General features: G+C 41.7%; 1 protein-coding gene across 4 annotated transcripts in view; it reads right to left on the bottom strand.

Moving 5' to 3' along the window:
- Positions 1 to 19,348, bottom strand: part of LOC126248028 (cytokine receptor-like) — a 475,141-nt gene that overhangs the window by 316,927 nt on the left and 138,866 nt on the right. For all 4 annotated transcript variants that reach the window (XM_049948628.1, XM_049948625.1, XM_049948629.1 and 1 more), the window contains one exon: positions 17,512 to 17,626. In XM_049948628.1, the coding sequence (XP_049804585.1) occupies positions 17,512 to 17,611 (100 nt within the window). In that variant the 5' untranslated portion in view covers positions 17,612 to 17,626. The remainder of the gene's footprint in view (positions 1 to 17,511; positions 17,627 to 19,348) is intronic.

The following is a 19,348-nucleotide window of genomic DNA, read 5'->3' as shown; positions in this document are numbered from 1 at the left end:
AAACAAACCTGAGGAAGCATTAAATATGGACCAAGATGTGAAAACAACCAATAATAATAATAATAATGATAACCATAGACGAAGATGTGATAGGGGGTACTTACTTTTCTGTTTCTTCCTGTTCTGCAGGGCTGTGTTGGATTGCGACTGCTGTTGAGGCCTGTTGGTTCTTCTTCTTCTGCTGCTGCTGCTGGCTGACTGAGTGAGACTGAGGTCCCAGAGCTGCTGACCAGCCCTATACTCCCTCCAATGGCATTACCAGATACTGCCATCTTACTGGCTGAAGTCTAACACATGACTGGATTAAGAGTTCCTATTGGTTCCTAACATTTTTCTCCCAGACCACCATCATGGATTACATCATGGGAGGGATGGCAGCTCCCTCTGGTGGCTGTACTGTGTACTAGGTCAGTTGGATTCCAGACCTCATGGTGAACACAGTGGATGGAGCTACTGCCTATGACAACTCAAGTTGTTTAAATAAAGACTGCATGAAAAATAAAGACTTAAATCCATCCTATCCAGCAACCAAGCTCAGGCTGAGTCCTTTTCTCACCAATTCCAAGGAAGAGGTGGTGGTTGAATGACTTAGATTAGTGGACATAGCAAATGTTCAAATGTGTGTGAATTTCTAAGGGACCAAACTGCTAAGATCATCAGTCCCTAGACTTAAGGTACGTTGTCCAAGACGCGACGCACACTAGCGACTGCAACGGGTCGCTACGTGACGTCAGAAGTTGCCTGCTGGCGCATGCGCAGTTCGAGTTTGGGATGCGACGCGCGACTGTTGCGGCAGCTGCCGCAGCACTGCACCAGTGAGCAGTGTTGCGACGGAAGTCGGACGACACAAAGACGTACGGCTGCCAGAAAGACGTCGAGCCAGTCAAGGAAAACTGAAATGAGCCACTCACAGGATGTGATGCTCTGTGAGCTGGTCTCGCAACATCCTTGCCTTTACGATTTGAAGAACCCTAAATATAGAGACACTATGTTCAAAGACAGAATTTGGGAAGAAATTGGTGCACAGTTGAAACTGGCAGGTGAGTGAAATATATATTTTCCCATTAATGCAAATTTTTCAGGTCTGTTATGAAAATCAGTATAATCCATGCAGATGTAGAATTAGAATGATGAAAATGAACTTGAAGGTCAATTTTCGCATTACTCTTTTTTGTGACGATAAAAATTGAAAACGGCAAGTACATTATAAAATGAACAATCTAAAGTACAACGAGAAAGTTACATTTTACAATACCTTCACTTTGAAAGTAAACGGTAGATTGGTGTCTTGATGATACCTCCTAGTTGTGAAAAACCACCGGCAGATTGTTGTACAGCTTTCTGTAATCAATAGATGTTCGTTTTTGAGGAAGGCGTTTCTCAACAGATTGCGCAAACAGTATGCTGCAATAAGTAATTTGTCACATTCACTACAATTCATTGGTAGAAGATGGTGCTCAAAAAACTTGTGCCAAAAGTGCACTACTGTTTTACAAGGCCCTTCTGGTCTGACACAGTTCACAATTGAAATTCGTCTTTTGTAAATCCTGGAGTCATCTTTTGAGTGCAGCTTGGCAAGATTAAATGTTCATGTCATCCATAACGATGTATGCTGTCAGAATATAAGAATATGGAAGTTCATTTGGATTGGAATAAAGAGTCAGTCGGCTATGAAAGTTGCCTTAGCTTGTTCCAAAAGTTTCTGCATGGGAGAAACTGACAAGTATAATTTGGGGAAATTTTGTGAACAAGCACGGACATTATTTCTTCCACATTTCCGCCAGTATATACTGTAGACGTTCAGAATGAAAATTCAAGAGGTGTTTAAGGTGTAACCCTATCTTGTTGTCAAGAACTTGAAACAATGCAATGACGCTAGCGTGCGCTTATTGTTAATAAACTTATCTTTCATTGGAATTTTAGGTGAAATGTGCAAAAACAGATGGAGGAATATTCGGGACTCGTATCAGAGAAATAAACGAGAAAGAAAGCTTGGAACAGGTTCAGATGCCTCAGCAAAACCAAGAAAATGGGTTCTGCTTGATCACTTGGCTTTAAGAAATCTACATTTCGTGGCATTTTAAATGAAATTGTCAAGAGCATATGGAGAAATATTAGTAACTCATACCGGAGAAATATATGACATAAAATGGTTTCATTAGGTCCAAATGTGTCAGCGAAACAAAACAAATGCATTCTCTATCGTGTGATGACCACACGATTCTCGTTGCGCGTCGACAGAACTGGCGGCTAGTCGCGACGCTCCCGGAGATATTTGAGCCCAAATCTCGGAAACGGAGATCGATATCATTCTGATCTCAACTTTAAAAATAATTTCGATATGTTAGCTTCTTTTCAGCGGCAACGATGCATGACCTAACGTGAACCATACGTAAAGTAGCCAGCGACCACATTTTTCACTGTACACAATTCAAATTTTATGCAGTAGGTTACTTGTAAATTAAGTATCGGAATAACTGTGACGAATATCGGAAAAATAGACACCTCATTATCAAGCTGTGATGTGAAATTGTAAGATACGCAAACATCAATTTTTTGTGCCTTTTACTTTCCTCACAATTGATAGAGAAGTAATATACAGCGAAAAAAACACGCAAAACCGGAAGAGATACTTTTCAATTTTTTAAAGTAAAAGGAGAATCTGTATCGAAAAACTAACTCTGGGAGCCGATGTAACTTTGTAGCATTAACATACAGTATTTTTTACAGCAAGAAAATCGGAATTCTTATTTTTCTTATGTATTTGAATCCGCCGCCGCCGACCGGAGCTTGGGAAACAGCGGCGACTCCAGTCGTGTTGCGGCCGTGTCGCCGTCTGCCAGGGTGGGAAAAGAGGAGGGGGCAGCGTCGCAGTCGCAGCCAACTGTCGCGTCTTGCACAACGTAACTTAACACACTACTTAAACTAACTTATGCTAAGAACAACATGCACACCCATGCCTGAGTGAGAACTCGAACCTCCGGCAGGAGGGATGTGGAGGTAGCCTAAGTGACCTATTTTCGCACCACTTTCTTAGGTTAGTGGAGGTAGCTCAAGTGCCCTTTTCTTTCCCACAAAAATTTGAACTTTCCTCAATTTTCTGGGGGAGGGGAGGGGGTTAGGTTAGTGGAGGTAGCCCAATTGACCTATATTCCCACCAAAATTTAAACTTCCCGCCATAATCTCATTGCGATGTTGCCATACCTATTGCCACTATTTTGGATCCGCCATCTTGAATAAATTTGGCAATAATGGAAAGCTGGGCCACATCGGCCTTGTCTGACTACTAATGCTGCCTATTGCGGTAAATGACAGAAGCAACCTATTGGTGATGTGCAGCTTCTCTGTGACAATACGAGGTTGCATACACAGATATTCTTCTGGGAGTAATTTTATTCAGAAAAATCAGTACTTGTGTCTATATTTTCTCTGTCAGTAAATGTATGTGTAGGCTTCTGCCTCGAGAAAAACATAACCTTTTCTTTTTATCTGTTTACCTAAATATGTTTTGGTGCTGTTACACCATTTTCAGTGCATTCCTTTTTATTTTCTGCAAAATTTAGTAGGATTTTGTCACAATACATTATTATGGTCGTCAGATTCACAAAACTGTTTCAACAAAAAAGTATACTATACCTTAAGAGCACATTTGGTTCTGCACGCTTCTGTCTCCCTTGCACATTACAGATGGTATTTTTACACAGCAATATAAAAATAAATACATAATCAGGAACATCGAAACTCGTGCCCACAAAATGAACCTGAACGAGAAGTGTACATCCCTCAGGTTTTATCGGCTTGACTGATAAATATTGTGTTCAGCTGAGTTGTCATTTCCATTTTATGCACTAGGTTTTCTCGGAGTGATTGATTAATGATGTACCTCGAGGTGTTTACCTAAGTGGATATTTCCATTTCATGTGCATACAATGGAAAGAACAACTCTGCTGATAACCCATAAATAAACCATTAAGACATACACATGACATTAAACTAAAAGTACTTACCCACGTATAAAAAGAAAGCTGCTCAAAGGGTTGGCAACATTGTCAGAAAACAATTACTGAAAATGTCCTGAAGAACTAAGTACTTAATACTAAAAAAGTATTACAACAGATATTAATACAGAAAAAACAACGTATTTAGTATTTATCAGCTGATATGCAAAAACTTCGAGTCCATTTATACTGGACAGACTTGCAGGAATTTAAATATCAGACCCACAAGGTACACAAGGGTACTAAAAAGTAACAGTTGTCACTCCACATTTGCAGAATAGCTCGCGCACATGGACAACAGGCTAAAGAACATGAACATCATTACAAAAAGCGGTACTAGAAGGACAGCAAATACTAAGTGTGGGCAGAATTCTGTAATGGAACTCAGTTCTTTTTTCTGAAACAGCTTTCGGAAGATATAAAATCAAAAAACACAAAGGAAAAGCACAAACTTTCTCGGCCACCCTCCTCTCCACCCCCCACCCCTCCTCCCCTCCCCCCCCCCCTCTCTCTCTCTCTCTCTCTCTCTCTCACACACACACACACACACACATCTCAAAGAATACTGTCAAAAGACATTTCTAAATGTTCGCCCAGAACACACAGAACAAGATGGCGTAGCAGATGAATGTATAATAAACACTGAAACAATGCGTTTTGGGAATGTAGTTTATAGAGGTGGCATAACAAATGTGAAAACCACTAAAACTAACGACAAAAGTAAGTTAAAAGTAACAATTGAAAGTATTTTCTGACACGGATTTATGAATAACACCTTACGTAACACGATTCTTGGTCAACACATATTAAAACAAACAAAAAGGTTATTAAATTTTGTTAAATTTGTGGTTTGGCAGAAGTAGTAACAAGCAAATAGCATTAGTTAGTTAAATAAGGAAGAAAGTGAAATAATGGCTCAAACACCACTAGTTGCATTGCAGGTATAGATTTTAGTTTTATGGAACGTACTGCAATGCAAACAATACTTATTAGCAGCAGAAAACCAACTGTGTAAAAATACTACCTTTGTATCCAACAGTACTGGTATTTAACAGTCAAATTAAGATAACCCCCTGACGATAGTCTAACATAATCGAAACATGTGTGAATAAAGAGAGAACAAGAGATTGCGTTTTGTTCAAGGCAGAATCCTCAAAGGATATTTATCGCTTACAGCAACCTTTACTGGGATAAAAATCCATGAAATTTGCTTGACGCCTCTCGAAAACCATCCTTCGAAACACCACGTTCCGTTATGTAGCTTCTCCATATCTGGATCCCCAAAGGAGGTTTTAGGAGAGATATAAGTCACTTGTAAAGCAGCGGTAAAGCAGTGCCTGTGCAGCTCGTATTCTTGCATTGAACGGATAAAGAAATTCCCACTTTGGTGTAAAAATGTTCTTCTGTTGAAATAATCTATCCAAAAATAAATTACTGTCTTTTTTATTTTACCTGTCACCAAAATATTGTTCAAAATATAAATCTGAAAGATGTCTCATTAAAATGAATCTTTGTAGTGTTATAAGACTTCGTGAAAAATTAAAACTGTGTATCGGACCAGGATTCGAAGAAAAATCGTCTGTAAAGTTTTAATGTGTCAATTTATAAACAGTGCAACACTCCATTGTAGAATGAAAGACTCATTCTGAGAATAAACATTAACATTTCTTTCTTTCACAAATACGTTCTTTCTCCCAGGGGTACTACGATGCCTGTCGTTTGTGCTCAGAGGCCATACTTGGATCATCCCAGCGACTGGTAGAGTAGGTTGAGAAGACCAGTCTTGCGCATGGAGTTTCAACGAACCTCACAATTTGCAGCATTTTCCGCAGAAGTGATCGTGGCCCCTTGATTCTGACTGTACCAGAAACTTTGGAGGTTATGTGACAAGCTATGCTCCCACTTCCTAGACTTGCGTCATGAGTTTGAGAACCGTGGGGTCCCTCTAAAGGTGTTAGATGTGCACTACACATCAGAGGCTCCTACACAGGTGGGTGACTAGGGTCACTAAGTGCGGGGTGCACAAAAGGTTTTTTTTTTTTTTTTTAGATTAGATGACTCTCCATCCAGTCCTGATAACAACAACTGTAGGATGCTCCGAAGTACCAGATCCAAAGGAATGTCCCTACTGGCGAGAGTATTGACATCCTACCTGTTAACTGCCGAAATATTCGCAACAAAGTGCCAGAGTTTGAAGTGCTCCTGAAAAGCAATGAAGCTCACTTAACACTGGATACAGAAAGCTGGTTAAACCTAAAATTGATAGCAGTGAGATTTTTGGGGAAAATTTAAGCAAACATCAAAATGATAAGTTAATGGGAAATAGTGGTGGTGTATTTGCCTCAGTGGACAAGATATTCAAACCAACGGAGACAAAAACTGAAGCTGCAAGCGAGACTGTTTGTGCAATACTCAATATCACAGGTGGGCATAAAATGATAATTAGATCCTTCTGTCGACCGTCAGGCTCATCTGCTGTTGCAACGGAAAACGTTAGAGAAAACCTTAGTTCGCTTGTACTTGGGTTCCTCAGTCATGCCGAATCATTGGTGGAACTGAATCATCCAACAATCAGTTGGGAAAATTACAGTGTTGTTGGTAGTAGGAGTGACAAGACATCCTACGAAACATTGCCCACTGCCTTCTCTGCAAACTGCGTACACCAGATGGTTCGGAACCCCACTCATAATCAAATAATATTAGATCTAATGGCAACAAATAGACTTGACCTCTTTGAGGATGTCCACATCGAAGGTGGTCTCAGTGGCCACAACACGGTTGTGGCAACAGTAATTATCAAAGTCGAAAGGGCAAATAAAACAAGTAGAAAGACATGTATGTTCCATGAACTAGATAAAAAAGTAATAGCGTCGCATCTCAGTGACGAACTCGAATCTTTTAGCGCAGGAGAGAAGCACGTAGAGGTGCTACAGTTCAAGTTTAAAAGAATAGTTGAGTACGCACTGGATAGATATGTACCCCGTAGAACAGTTCATAATGGGAGGGACCCTCCATGGTCTACAGCCACTGCAAAGAAACCTCTAAAGAAAAGAGATTACCGCAGACAAGGTATAAAACAAAGCATAGGGTTATGGATAAAGAGATGCTGAATGAAACGCATTTTGCTATAAAGAGAGCATTGCTTGAGGACTTCAGTGACTACCATGGCAGAATTTTGTCGAATAATATTTCACAAAACCGAAAGAAAAGTCCGGTCGTGGCACCAAAATTAGTGTCCAATCACTCGCGGATGAGAGAGAAACTGAAATTGAGGGTAGCTCCTTCATGTTCCTTTACAAAGGAAAACCCAGGTGAAGTGCCCCAAATTAATCCTGCTACCACTGAAACATAGTAAAATAAGTATTTGTGTCAGTGGTATTGATAAACTGCTGAAATCATTAAAACTAAACGAAGCTCCAGGCAAGTTATCTCCGGCTAAGTTAGCCCCCCTTTCAACTATAATCTATCGTAGATCCCTCGAACAGAAGAGTGGTAGAAATGATCCATAAAACTACCGTCCAATATCCTTGAAATAGATTTATTGTAGAATTTTGGAACATACTCTGAGCTCAAAGATAATGAGATATCTCAAATAGGATGACCTCCTCCATGCCAACCAGCGTGGATTTGGAAAGCATACATTAATGTGAAGCCCAACTCGCGCTTTTCTCACGTGACATACTAAAAGCTTTCGATCAAGGCAGTCAGGTAGACTAGGTATGCTGCAGAGAAGTATGCAGGGAACCTTGCTGTTCATGTTGTATATCAGTGACCTTGCGGACAGTATCAACCTCAGAATTTTTGCAGATGATACAGTTATTTATAATGAAGCACTGTTTGAAAGGAGCTACATGAATATTCACTCACATGTTGATAAGATTTCAATGTGGTGCACAGACTGGCAACTTGCTTTAAATGTTCAGAAATATAAAATTGTGAACTTCCCAAAACAAAACAAAAAACGTAGTATGCTGGGACTATAGTATAATTGCGGCACGGTTGGAATAAGTCAACTCACACAAATACCTGGATGTAACACTTAGTAGGAGTATGAAATGGAATGATCACATACGCTCATTCGGTGGTAAAGCAGGCGGTATCCTTCGGTTTACTGACACAATACAATCAATCTACAAAGGAAATTGTTTACAAATCACTCCTGCGATCCATGCTAGTGTCACAGACATGGTGAAGAAACTGAACCGAGAGACTACTGAAGATATATGGAAACTATTCTGAGAAAGCCTACGTATGAAGTTTCAAGGACCGGCTTTAAATGATGACTGTAGCAATATACTAGTCCCTAAGTATCTCTCCCATAGGCATCGTGTGAACAAGATTGGATTGAATACAGCACACACGGGGGCATTTAATCAATCATTCTTCCCACGATCATATGTTAATGAAACAGGAAAAACCACTAATAACTTGTATAGTGGAACGTACCCTCTGCCACACACTTCGCACTGGTTTGCAGGGTATAAACGTAGATGTAGACACTGTAACGGGACATTCTCTTCTAGCATTACTTTTCCTCAACAGTAGTAGTCGATACCAATAATATTTGTCGAATTTTGGACAGGTCAGTATTATCTCAGCTGTTTTTCTGAAAAATTTCATTTAATTTCACACACAATATGTTACATTTCAAGCTAAAATTGATGAATAGGAATTGTTATTTTGGATGTTATAATCGATAAATACTGAATGTACTGTTAAAATTATATGAGTAGTTTTTAGAAACATTTGAAATTACGAATTATTTGCCACACTTAAAATTTCTGTTATTAATTACGCAAGCTAGTACTGTTTATTACGTTCATTTCTGGATTATTTATGAAATAATAATCGAAACTAATAGAAATTCATTTGTGAAGAAAAATTGTAAACTCTTTGGAATATTGTTATTACCGTAGAGTGAGCAAGCTTCTGATGTAATCGGACGTATTTTTGTATTTTCGGCGAACAATGTAATTTCGACTTTGTTAATGTGAAAATTCAAAGGACTGTGTGATATGCTAATATGTGACAAAATAATGTAAGATAAATTTAACCACGAGGACCTAAAATGTGAGAATTTCAGCTTCAAGAATGAGACCCCTAAACTGGAGCCAATTCTGCAAGAAAAGATAAGTAAACCAAGTAGTTTATGGTAATCTTACTCTTCTGGAATCTTCAGTAAAGACTTTGCACATTGTGAACAATAGCTGTAGCTAGGAAGGAAGGGATAGATTACAACACAAAGCAACTCCGGTTGACCGGTGAGTCCGTTTCTACTGGGACCTGTGCGCCGTGTTCTGATTTGTGTCTGTTGTAGGAAAGTGTCACGCTTCTTTTACTCAAGTTGTGTGACAGTTTTGGAGTCATTCAAAGAAAGTCTACGGTCAGTAGAGCGTAAATACCCTGACCATGCAATACTAGTTGGAGGCGACTTTAACCTACCGAGTACAGACTGGTATGTCTGTCGACACAGTGCAATATATTTTTGAACACGTTTCCTGAAAACTGTCTTGAGCAGCTAGCTCGGCAGCCTACACGCCGTGGAAGTATCTTAGACCATGTAGCTACAAATAGGCCGGACCTTATCGACAATGTCAGTATAGAAAAGGGGATTAGCATCATGATGTCATTATAGCAAATATGATTGCGTAAATTAATAAATCAGTCAAGAAGGCTAGGGGAGTGTTTCTACTAGATAGAGCAGGTACGTAGTTGTTAGCATCTCACTTAAACAGTGAATTAACATCACTTAGTTCTAGTAAGATGGATGTAGAGGAATTATGGGCAGAGCTTAAGCAGATTCTAAATCATGGTCTGGAGAGTTATGTGCCTAGTAAGTGGATAAAGGATGGAAAAGATCCACCATCATTTAATAACAAAATGTGGAAGATGCTGAGGAAGCAGGGGCTGTCGCACTCTCGGTTAGAAAGAGAACGCGCAAATGACAAGGGAAGGTTAGTAGCGATTCGTGCATCTGTGAAAAGATCTACGCGCGAAGCACACAACTCCCATCGCCACACCTTAGCAAAAGATCTGGCAGAGAACCCGATAAAATTCTGGTCCTATGTAAAATCGCTAAGCAGGTCTAATGCTTCCATTCAGTCCCTAATTGATCAGTCTGGTGTGGCAGTTGGAGACAGAAAAACGAAACCCGAAGTTTAAAATTTCACATTCAAGTGATCGTTCACACAGGAGAATCGTGCAAACAGGCCATCGTCTGACCATCGGGCAGACTTCGGTATGGACGACATAGTAATAAGAAAGCCGGCCGTTGTGGCCGAGCGCTTCTAGGCGCTTCAGTCCGGAACCTCGCTGCTGCTACGGTCGCAGGTTCGAATCCTCCGTCGGCCATGGATGTGTGTGATGTCCTTAGGTTTAAGTAGTTCTAAGTCTAGGGGACTGGTAACCTCAGATGTTAAGTCCCATACTTCTCAGAGCCATTTGAACCATTATTTGAGTAATAAGTATCCCTGACGTAGAGAAAAAACGGAAATATGTGAAAACAAATAAATCACCAGGTCCAGATGGAATCCCAGTTCGATTTTACAAAGAGTACTCTGCGGTATTGACCCCTTACCTAGCCTGCATTAATCGTGAATCTCTCGCGCAGCACAAAGTCCCAGGCGGCTGGAGAAAAGCACAGGTGACTCCAGTATATAAGAAGGGTTAAAGAAAGGACACCCAAAATTACAGACGAATATTCCTAACTTCAGTTTACTGCAAAATCGTTGAACATATTCTCAGTTCGAAGATCGTAAATTCTCTTGAGACTGAGAATCTTATGTCCACGAATCAGCATGGTTATAGAAAGCATCGCTCGTTCAAAACTCAGCTTGCCCTTTTCTCGCATGATACACTGTGAACAATGGGTGAAGGGCAGCAGGCAGATTCCATATTTCTAGATTTACGGAAAGCATTTGACACGGCGCCCTATCTTAGACTGTTAACGAAGGTACGAGCATACGGAATAAGTTCACAGATATGTGAGTGGCTCGACAGAACCTAGCATGTCGTCTTCAACGGCTAGTGTACAACAGAGACAACGGTATCGTAAAGACCGCCCCAGGAAGTGTGATAGGAGCGGTGTAGTTCTCTGGATAGAAGACGCCTTAGACAAAATTTCTAGTTGATGTGATGAATGGCAGCGAGCTCTAAATGTGAAAAAATGTAAGTTAATGCGCATGAGTAGGAAGAACAAATCTGTAATGCTCGGATACACCATTAGCTGTATACTGCTTGACACAGTCAAGTCGTTTAAATACACTAGACACTCTAGCAGTAATCAAGGATAGGTCGCACCAGCGTCCTACATGTGGTATCCTTTACAGGTGAACCACTCTATCTTAAAATTCTCCCAATAAACCGAAGTCGACCATTCGCCTTCCCTACCACAGTTCAGAGTTACGCCCAGATATTTAAACGACTTGACTGTATCAAGCAGTACACTGCTAACGCCGTATCGGAACATTAAACGTTTGTTTTTCCTACTCATCCACATTAACTTACATTTTTCCACATTTAGGGCTAGCTCCCATTCATCACACTAAATGGAAATTTTGTCTAAGTCGTCTTGTATCCTCCTACAGTCACTCAAATTCGACATCTTACCATACACCACAGTATCATCAGCAAGCAACCGCTCGATTGCTGCCCACCCTGTCCACCAAATCGTTTATGTATATACATTTCCGGAAAGCATTTGATACGATGCCCCATTGCAGGCTGTTAACGAAGGGACGAGGATATGGAACAAGTTCAGAGATATGTGAGAGGCTAGAAGACTTCTTAAATAATAGAACCCAGTATGTTGTCCTCGACGGCGAGCGTTCGTTAGAGACAAGGGCATCGTCAGGAGTGCCCCAGTGAAGTGTGCTAGGACCGCTGTTCTTCTCTGTATACATAAATGATGGTTCAAAATGGTTCAAATGGCTCTGAACACTATGGCACTCAACTGCTGTGGTCATTAGTCCCCTAGAACTTAGAACTACTTAAACCTAACTAACCTAAGGACATCACAAACATCCATGCCCGAGGCAGGATTCGAACCTGCGACCGTAGCAGCCGCACGGTTCCGGACTGCGCGGTACATAAATGATTTTGGGGACAGGGTGGACAGCAATCTGCGGTTGTTTGCTGATGATGCCGCAGTGTACGTACGATAAGGTGTCGAAGTTGAGTGACTGTAGGAAGATATAAGACGACTTAGACAAAATTGCCATTTGCTTTGATGAATGGGAGCTAGCCCTAAATGTAGAAAAATGTAAGTTAATGCGGGTGAGTAGGAAAAACAAACGTTTATTGTTCCGATACAGCATTAGCAGTGTACTGCTTGATAGTCGTTTAAATATCTGGGCGTAACTTTGAACTATGGTAGGGAAGGCGAATGGTCGACTTTGGTTTATTGGGAGAATTTTAGGATAGAGTGGTTCACCTGTAAAGGAGACCACATATAGCACGCTGGTGTGACCTATTATTGAGTGCTGCTTCAGTCTTTGGGATCCGTTCCAGGTCGAGTTGAAGGAAAACTTCGAAGCGATTCAGAGGCGGGCTGCTATATTTGTTGCCGCCATGTTAGTTCAAATGGCTCTAAGCACTATGGGACATAACATCTGCGGTCATCAGTCCCCTAGACTTAGAACTACTTAAACCTAACTAATCTAAGGACATCACACACATCCATGCCCGGGGCAGGATTTGAACCTGCGACCGTAGCGGCAGTGCGGTTCCGCCCGGCCACACCGGCCGGCCTTACCGGCAGGTTATAACAACACGTAAGGGTTACGGAGATGATCCGGGAATTCAAATGGAAATCGCTGGGGAGAGGGCAACGCTGTTTTCGAGAAACACTATTGAGAAAATTTAGAGAAATGGCAACTGAAGCTGACTGCTACACGATTCTACTGCTGCCAACATACATTGCGCGTAAGGCCCACGAAGGTAAGATACGACAAATTAGGGCTCATAGGAAGGCATGTAGATAGTCGTTTTTCTCTCGCTCTATTTTTGAGTGGAACAGGAAGTGAAATGACTAGTAGTGGTACAGGGTACCCTCCGCCACGCACCTGAGGTGGCTTGCGAAATATGTATGAAGATATATATTTCTTTTCTCCTCAGTTTGGATTCAGTCCTACTTTACTGGTTATTCGATGTACCATCTAATTTTCACCATTATTCAGTAGAACCACATTTCAAAAGCTGTTACACTCATCTTGTCTGAACTGTTTACCATCCTTCTTTCTAGTTCGTCCAAGGCTACACACCGGACCAATATCTTCAGAAAAGGCTTCCTAACAAATGGTTCAAATGGCTCTGAGCGCTATGGGACTTAACTTCTGAGGTCATCAGTCCCCTAGAACGTAGAACTACTTAAACCTAACTAACCTAAGAAACACACATCCATGCCCGAGGCAGGATTCGAACCTGCGACCGTAGCGGTTGTGCGGTTCCAGACTGAAGCGCTTAGAACCGCTCGGCCACAGCGACCAACTGAAGACATGGTCGACCGCAGCAGAAACATCTGTGCTGACATTCCTGCAGATACGCTTCTCTCCTGTGTGCGGTCATTTGAAAAGCGAATCACTAAGTATACTGACTGGCGGTTCTACGTTTGAACACTTACTCTAATTCGGAAAGTAGAGTAGCGTTCGCCTCGAACCATGGCGACAGTGCCCTGTTCGATACGTCGGAGGAATACAACGTTGCGAATGGGGTTTCCAGTTATAAGGTATGAAACACTGGTCTGTCCTAACTCCACAGCATGGAGATGGGGTCCCACGTGCGTTTGGATATTCATGGGCCATTGAGTAGTATGTCGTAAATTACGGTCGTGTACCTTTCTGTTCCTCCGTTTACAGCGCCATCTGCAGCGAAACGAAGAAAATGCTTCAGACAGAACGTATGTTGATTTTGCCATAGGATCGTAATCTGTAATAAAAAACGATGGTTCCCATTGAAGATTAAAAGTTCCCCCCCCCCTCCCCCCACAATCAAAGCACGAGTGGAGGTGGAGGTTCAAGTGTTGTACCATTGGATTCCCCCCTCCGACACAAACAAATTGGAATCATAACTTTTTTTCATTTGATGTGTAGTTTTCGAGATATTTCAGAGTCTCCAATTAAAATGAACACCCTGTATATTACCTAGACAAATGTATCTCCGAAATCTTATTACTCTATATCAATTACTTTTGGTGTTGCGATTTTTTTCCGTCAGTGTATGTCTTGTAGTTACTTCTGACCAGCGACAAGTTTAATGTGTGTAACCGAGGGACGTGACAGACGACAACTGAAATTCACAGGTAGCAATAACAACTGTTTGTTTATTAACTAAGCAACAGAACTCAACACACAGCTTTTGAGGATGAGTATCCACACTATTAGGTTACAGACTGAGAAGTAAGTCCCTAACGTGGCCTGGAAGGTGCTCACGGTGACGAGGTTCACGTACAGCGTAGCTCCTGGTGAGGAGAACGGGTGTTTGCACAAGATAAACGATAGGGTCCAACGAGGCCGTGGGCTCGGGCACTATTGAGACGGAATTCCAGCGCAGCTTTGAGATCTCGAGGACAGCTCAGACGCAGTTTTCAGCTCAGCGTGGCGCTCGAGAGCGGTTGACGAAATTTCAGCGAGCGTTGGAAGGCAGGTTTTCACGGCGTTTGCGAAGACGACTGTTTGATGGGCTGCAGATGCGGACAGCGTGGAGCATGGAGAGTGCACTGGTCGCATATTGACCAGGAGGCGGCCTAAATACGGATGGATACTGGCGCGGCGTTCAGAGGGCGCGCGATTTAGCGTAGGAATGTGATGATCGCGATTGCAGCACTCTTTACTTAGACCTACGCGCTGCAAATCGGCGATGTGGCACTCCCCGATTCCGTGGAGGCTGTGTCAGAGTTTGTTGAAAACAGCCTAGCGAGTTTTGTTTATGTCTGCTATTTACATGCGGTCTCCTGTGGTAGTGGTACTAACGGGCCAGGACTGCGACTGCACACGGTACATGTCCGTAAGAGTGGTGGCCACGTTGGAAGGTAGCAGCCCGGGTGTTCAATATGAGGTAATTTACTTTTAACTTATTATTACTCTTCGTGAGTATTTCTGACATGTCCAAACAATAAATGATACAATCAGTGTTTAAAAAACTGTTGTTGTAGTACATATACCGTCTATGAAATAGTGTATGCTACAACATTATTGAGGAAGATCAGTTTTAAAAAATACCCTTAGATACGTCATCGATATCTCTAACTCGACTATTTTAACGTATGACTATTCATGCACTAACTGGACAGCAGTGCTATACAGTATCGAACTAAGAAAAGAAAGGAAAGAAGTAACATCTGGTATAACGACCAGTCGACATCGAGGTCATAAGGGATGGAGCAGAAGCTCGGATTGTGTCAGCGATCGGGAAGGAAATTTGCCGGGCACTTTCAAAGGAGCCATCCCGGAATTTGCCTCGAACAGTTTAGAGAAATCACGGAAAACCTAAATCTGGATGCCCGGAATGCGAGTCCACAGTGCTAACCACGGCACCACTTCGCTCGGTTCGAATGAAGATGCTTATGGGGCATCTCATTACATAATCGGCGTATTGTCTTTCTTTGACGTCCATTTCAATCCGAAAAGAGATACGGGGGGGGGGGGGGGGGGGGAATTTTGTTACAGACGTTTCTGTATTGTTAGTATACAATAAATATCTACATCTACATCCACATGGATACTCTGCGCATCACCTTTAAGTGCCTGGCAGAAGGTCCATCGAACCACGTGCACAATTATCTGTTATTCCATTTTCGTAGAGCTCGCGGAAGAACGAACACCTATATATTTCCGTGCGGGCTCTGATTTCCCTTATTTTGTTATGGTGATCGTTTCTTCCTATGTAGGACGGCGTCAACAAAATCTTTCGCGTTCGAAGGAGAAAGTTGGTGATTGAAACTTCACGACAAGATTCCGCTGAAATGAAAAACGCCGTTGTTTTAATTATGTTCACCCTAAATCCAGTATCATTTCAGTGACACTCTCTCCCCTATTTCGCGATAATACAAAACGTGCTGTCCTTTCAACTTTTTCGATGTACTCCGTCAAACCTATCTGGTAAGGTTGCCACACCGCGGAGCAGTATTCTTAAAGAGGACAGAAAAGCGTAGTGTAGGCTGTCTCCTTCGTAGATCAGTTACATTTTCTAAGTGTCCCGTCAATAAAACGAAGTCTTTCGTTAGCCTTCCTCACAACATTTTCTATGTGTTCCTTCCAGTTTAAGTTGTTCGTAATTGTAATTCGTAGGTATTTGATTGAATTAACGGCCTTTAGATTTGACTGATTTATAGTGTAACCGAAGTTTAACGAATTCCTTTTAGGACTCATGTGGATGACCTTACACTTTTCGTTATTGACGGTCAATTACCGATTTTTACCAATTTTTACACCATACAGATATCTTTTCTAAATGGTTTTGCAATTTTTTTTATCTTCTGATGACGTTACTAGTCGATAAACGACAGCGTCATCTGCAAACAACCTAAAAGGGCTGCTCGGATTGTCTCCCAAATCGCTTATATAGGCAAAGGGCCTATATCACTACCTCGGGGAACGCCAGAAATCACTTCTGTTTTACTCGATGACTTTCCATCAATTACTACGAACTGTGACCTCTCCGACAGGAAATCACGAATCCAGTCACATAGCTGAGACGATATTCCATAAGCACGCAATTTCACTACAAGCAGTTTGTGTGGTACAGTGTCAAAAACCTTTCAGAAATCGATAAATACGGAATCAATTGGAAATCCCTGGTCAATAGCACTCAAAATTCCATGCGAGTAAAGAGCTGGTTGTCTTTCACAAGAGCGATGTTTTCTAAATCCGTATTGATTATGTGTCAATAGACCGTTTTCTTTTTCGAGATATTTCATAATGTTCGAATACAATATATGTTGCAAAATCCTGCTGCATATCGACGTTAATGATATGGGGCCTGTAATTTACTGGATTACTCCTGCTACCTTTCTCGAAGAATGGTATGACATGTGCAACTTTCCTGTCTTTAGGTACGGATCTTTCGTCTAGCGGACTGTTGTATACGATTGTTAAGCACGGAGCTATTGTATCGGCATACTCTAAAGGGAACCTAATTGGTATACAATGTGGATCGGAAGACTTGCTTTTGTTAAATGACTTAAACTGCTTCAGTATTCCGAGGACATCTATTTCTACGTTACTCATGTTGGCAGCTGTTCTCGATTCGAATCCTGGAATATTTACTTCGCCTTCTTTGGTGAAGGAATTTCGGAGGCTATGTTTAGTAACTCTGCTTTGGCAGCACTGTCTTCGATAGTATCACCATTGCTTCACATACGCACAGAATCTCTTTGGATTTTCTGCAGGTTTCGAGACAAAGTTTCGTCGCAGAAACTGTTATAAGCGTCTCGCGTTGAAGTTGGCGCTAAATTTCGAGCTTCTGTAAAAGATGCTCTGGCAATCAGGTTTGTTTGATCCTGTATGTTCCAACGTACCTCCTGGAGTGTCGACGCCCGGGACGCAGGGCTGGCAGCGGGCGGGCGAGGCGCAGAGCAGGAGGCAGGCGGCCGCCACCAGCAACCCGGCCCGCACCATCACTGGCGCCGCATGCTGCGGATCAAAAATGGTTCAAATGGCTCTGACTACTATGGGACTTAACACCTGAGGAACTTAGAACTACTTAAACCTAAGGACATCACACACATCCGTGCCCGAGGCAGGATTCGAACCTGCGACCGTAGCGGTCGTGCGGTTCCTGACTGAAGCGCCTAGAACCGCTCGGCCACTTCGGCCGGTGAAAGCGAATCCAGTTCGATGGATTTCCTCCGCAGCACCATTAACGACATACACTGACAAGGGGACGGTCCAATCTGACATTTCGAAACCTGCTCTGAATTTTTTTTGCACAGAAAGAATATTCTGAAAGAAACACTGTGTCACAGTTTTAGCTTCTCAGACACACTGCAAATATTTTTATACCGTGTTGAAAACTTCCAAATCTGTAGTTCTCTAGGCGGCTGGAGAAATGTACACCTCTACAGTATCTGCAGCGTGCAGCTCACGAGCAACACAGCAGGCGCATAGCCTCAGTTGAAGGTGGATCGGTAAACAGATAACATTGCGCAGCATTGTCGTAATTTGTAAAGAAATTGCAGTTTCCATTGGTAGTTTTTCTAACACAGTTGTTCCCAGTTGCTGTTCGCTCGAATTTTCAACTCATTTAATATCCATATTAATTAGCAATTGTCTTTGCAGTATCGCCAGTTGTTAACAATCGAGATAAAACTGAAATTATTTTCTTTGTAGTGTCTTCGTATATGCTTCCTAACAGCATCTGTCTTTTCGCAGATGCAGTCGAAATCATCTACTTCTCCTGAAGTTATCAGTTAATTTCTTCGGCATACATTCAAAATGTGTCGAAATTTTGTTAGAAATCGTGGAAATATTAGAAGAAACAGGAAATCGACGATTTCTTTAAGTGTGGTTCGAATGATGATTGTTGTGCTCATTAACGTCCAGTACCTTCCTAGCCCAAAGAAATCGTGTAGTGTTACAATGGATAGCCTGTAAATTTTTTGGTTAAACGGAGAAGGGAGTAAACGTAAAAAGTTAAGCAAAGTACAAAGCCACTTTCGTTTTGTAAAATCTGAACTTGAATTGTATCAATGGAAGAAAGATTTACACGAAGTATGAAATATGCGCCAAAATTAAACCCGCAAAAATGTGAAAGTAAAAGTATTCGAAAAATTGTGGACTGTTCGTGAGAGTGAGTACACCATTACTGAGGAAGATCTATGAGAGCTGGCCCTCAAAAATGCAAATGAGATCAACATTACCGATTTCCTTGCTTCTCTGACCTCGTTAAATGGACTCGGGAAATTATATGGAAAAGGAAATCACAAAATTACGAAGTTTACTTCAAGTAAACGTGTAGATAAGACGTCATTAACAGATAATACTATAGAGATATATGTAGCCGACGTGAGGCTGAAGCTTCTTTTTATCAATTTTGGTAAACATTTCTGGAATACAGTGATCAATTAATTGTTATATTTAGATTAAAGTTCAGTCTTGATCACGTTATGTCTGTTTTAATGAGTAACCGGTTTCGGTTTTTTCTATAAAACCATCTTCAGACCCATTGGCTCCTTTGGGCTGGTAGGTGGAGCTCTCCTTGATGCTGTGCAGTCAACTGATCAGTTGACTGCACAGCATCAAGGAGAGCTCCACCTACCAGCCCAAAGGAGCCAATGGGTCTGAAGATGGTTTTATAGAAAAAACCGAAACCGGTTACTCATTAAAACAGACATAACGTGATCAAGACTGAACTTT

This window comes from Schistocerca nitens, chromosome 3 (genome assembly GCF_023898315.1).
Source record: "Schistocerca nitens isolate TAMUIC-IGC-003100 chromosome 3, iqSchNite1.1, whole genome shotgun sequence".
Classification (NCBI taxonomy): domain Eukaryota; kingdom Metazoa; phylum Arthropoda; class Insecta; order Orthoptera; family Acrididae; genus Schistocerca; species Schistocerca nitens.
This window is presented reverse-complemented; position numbering and strand designations above follow the sequence as displayed.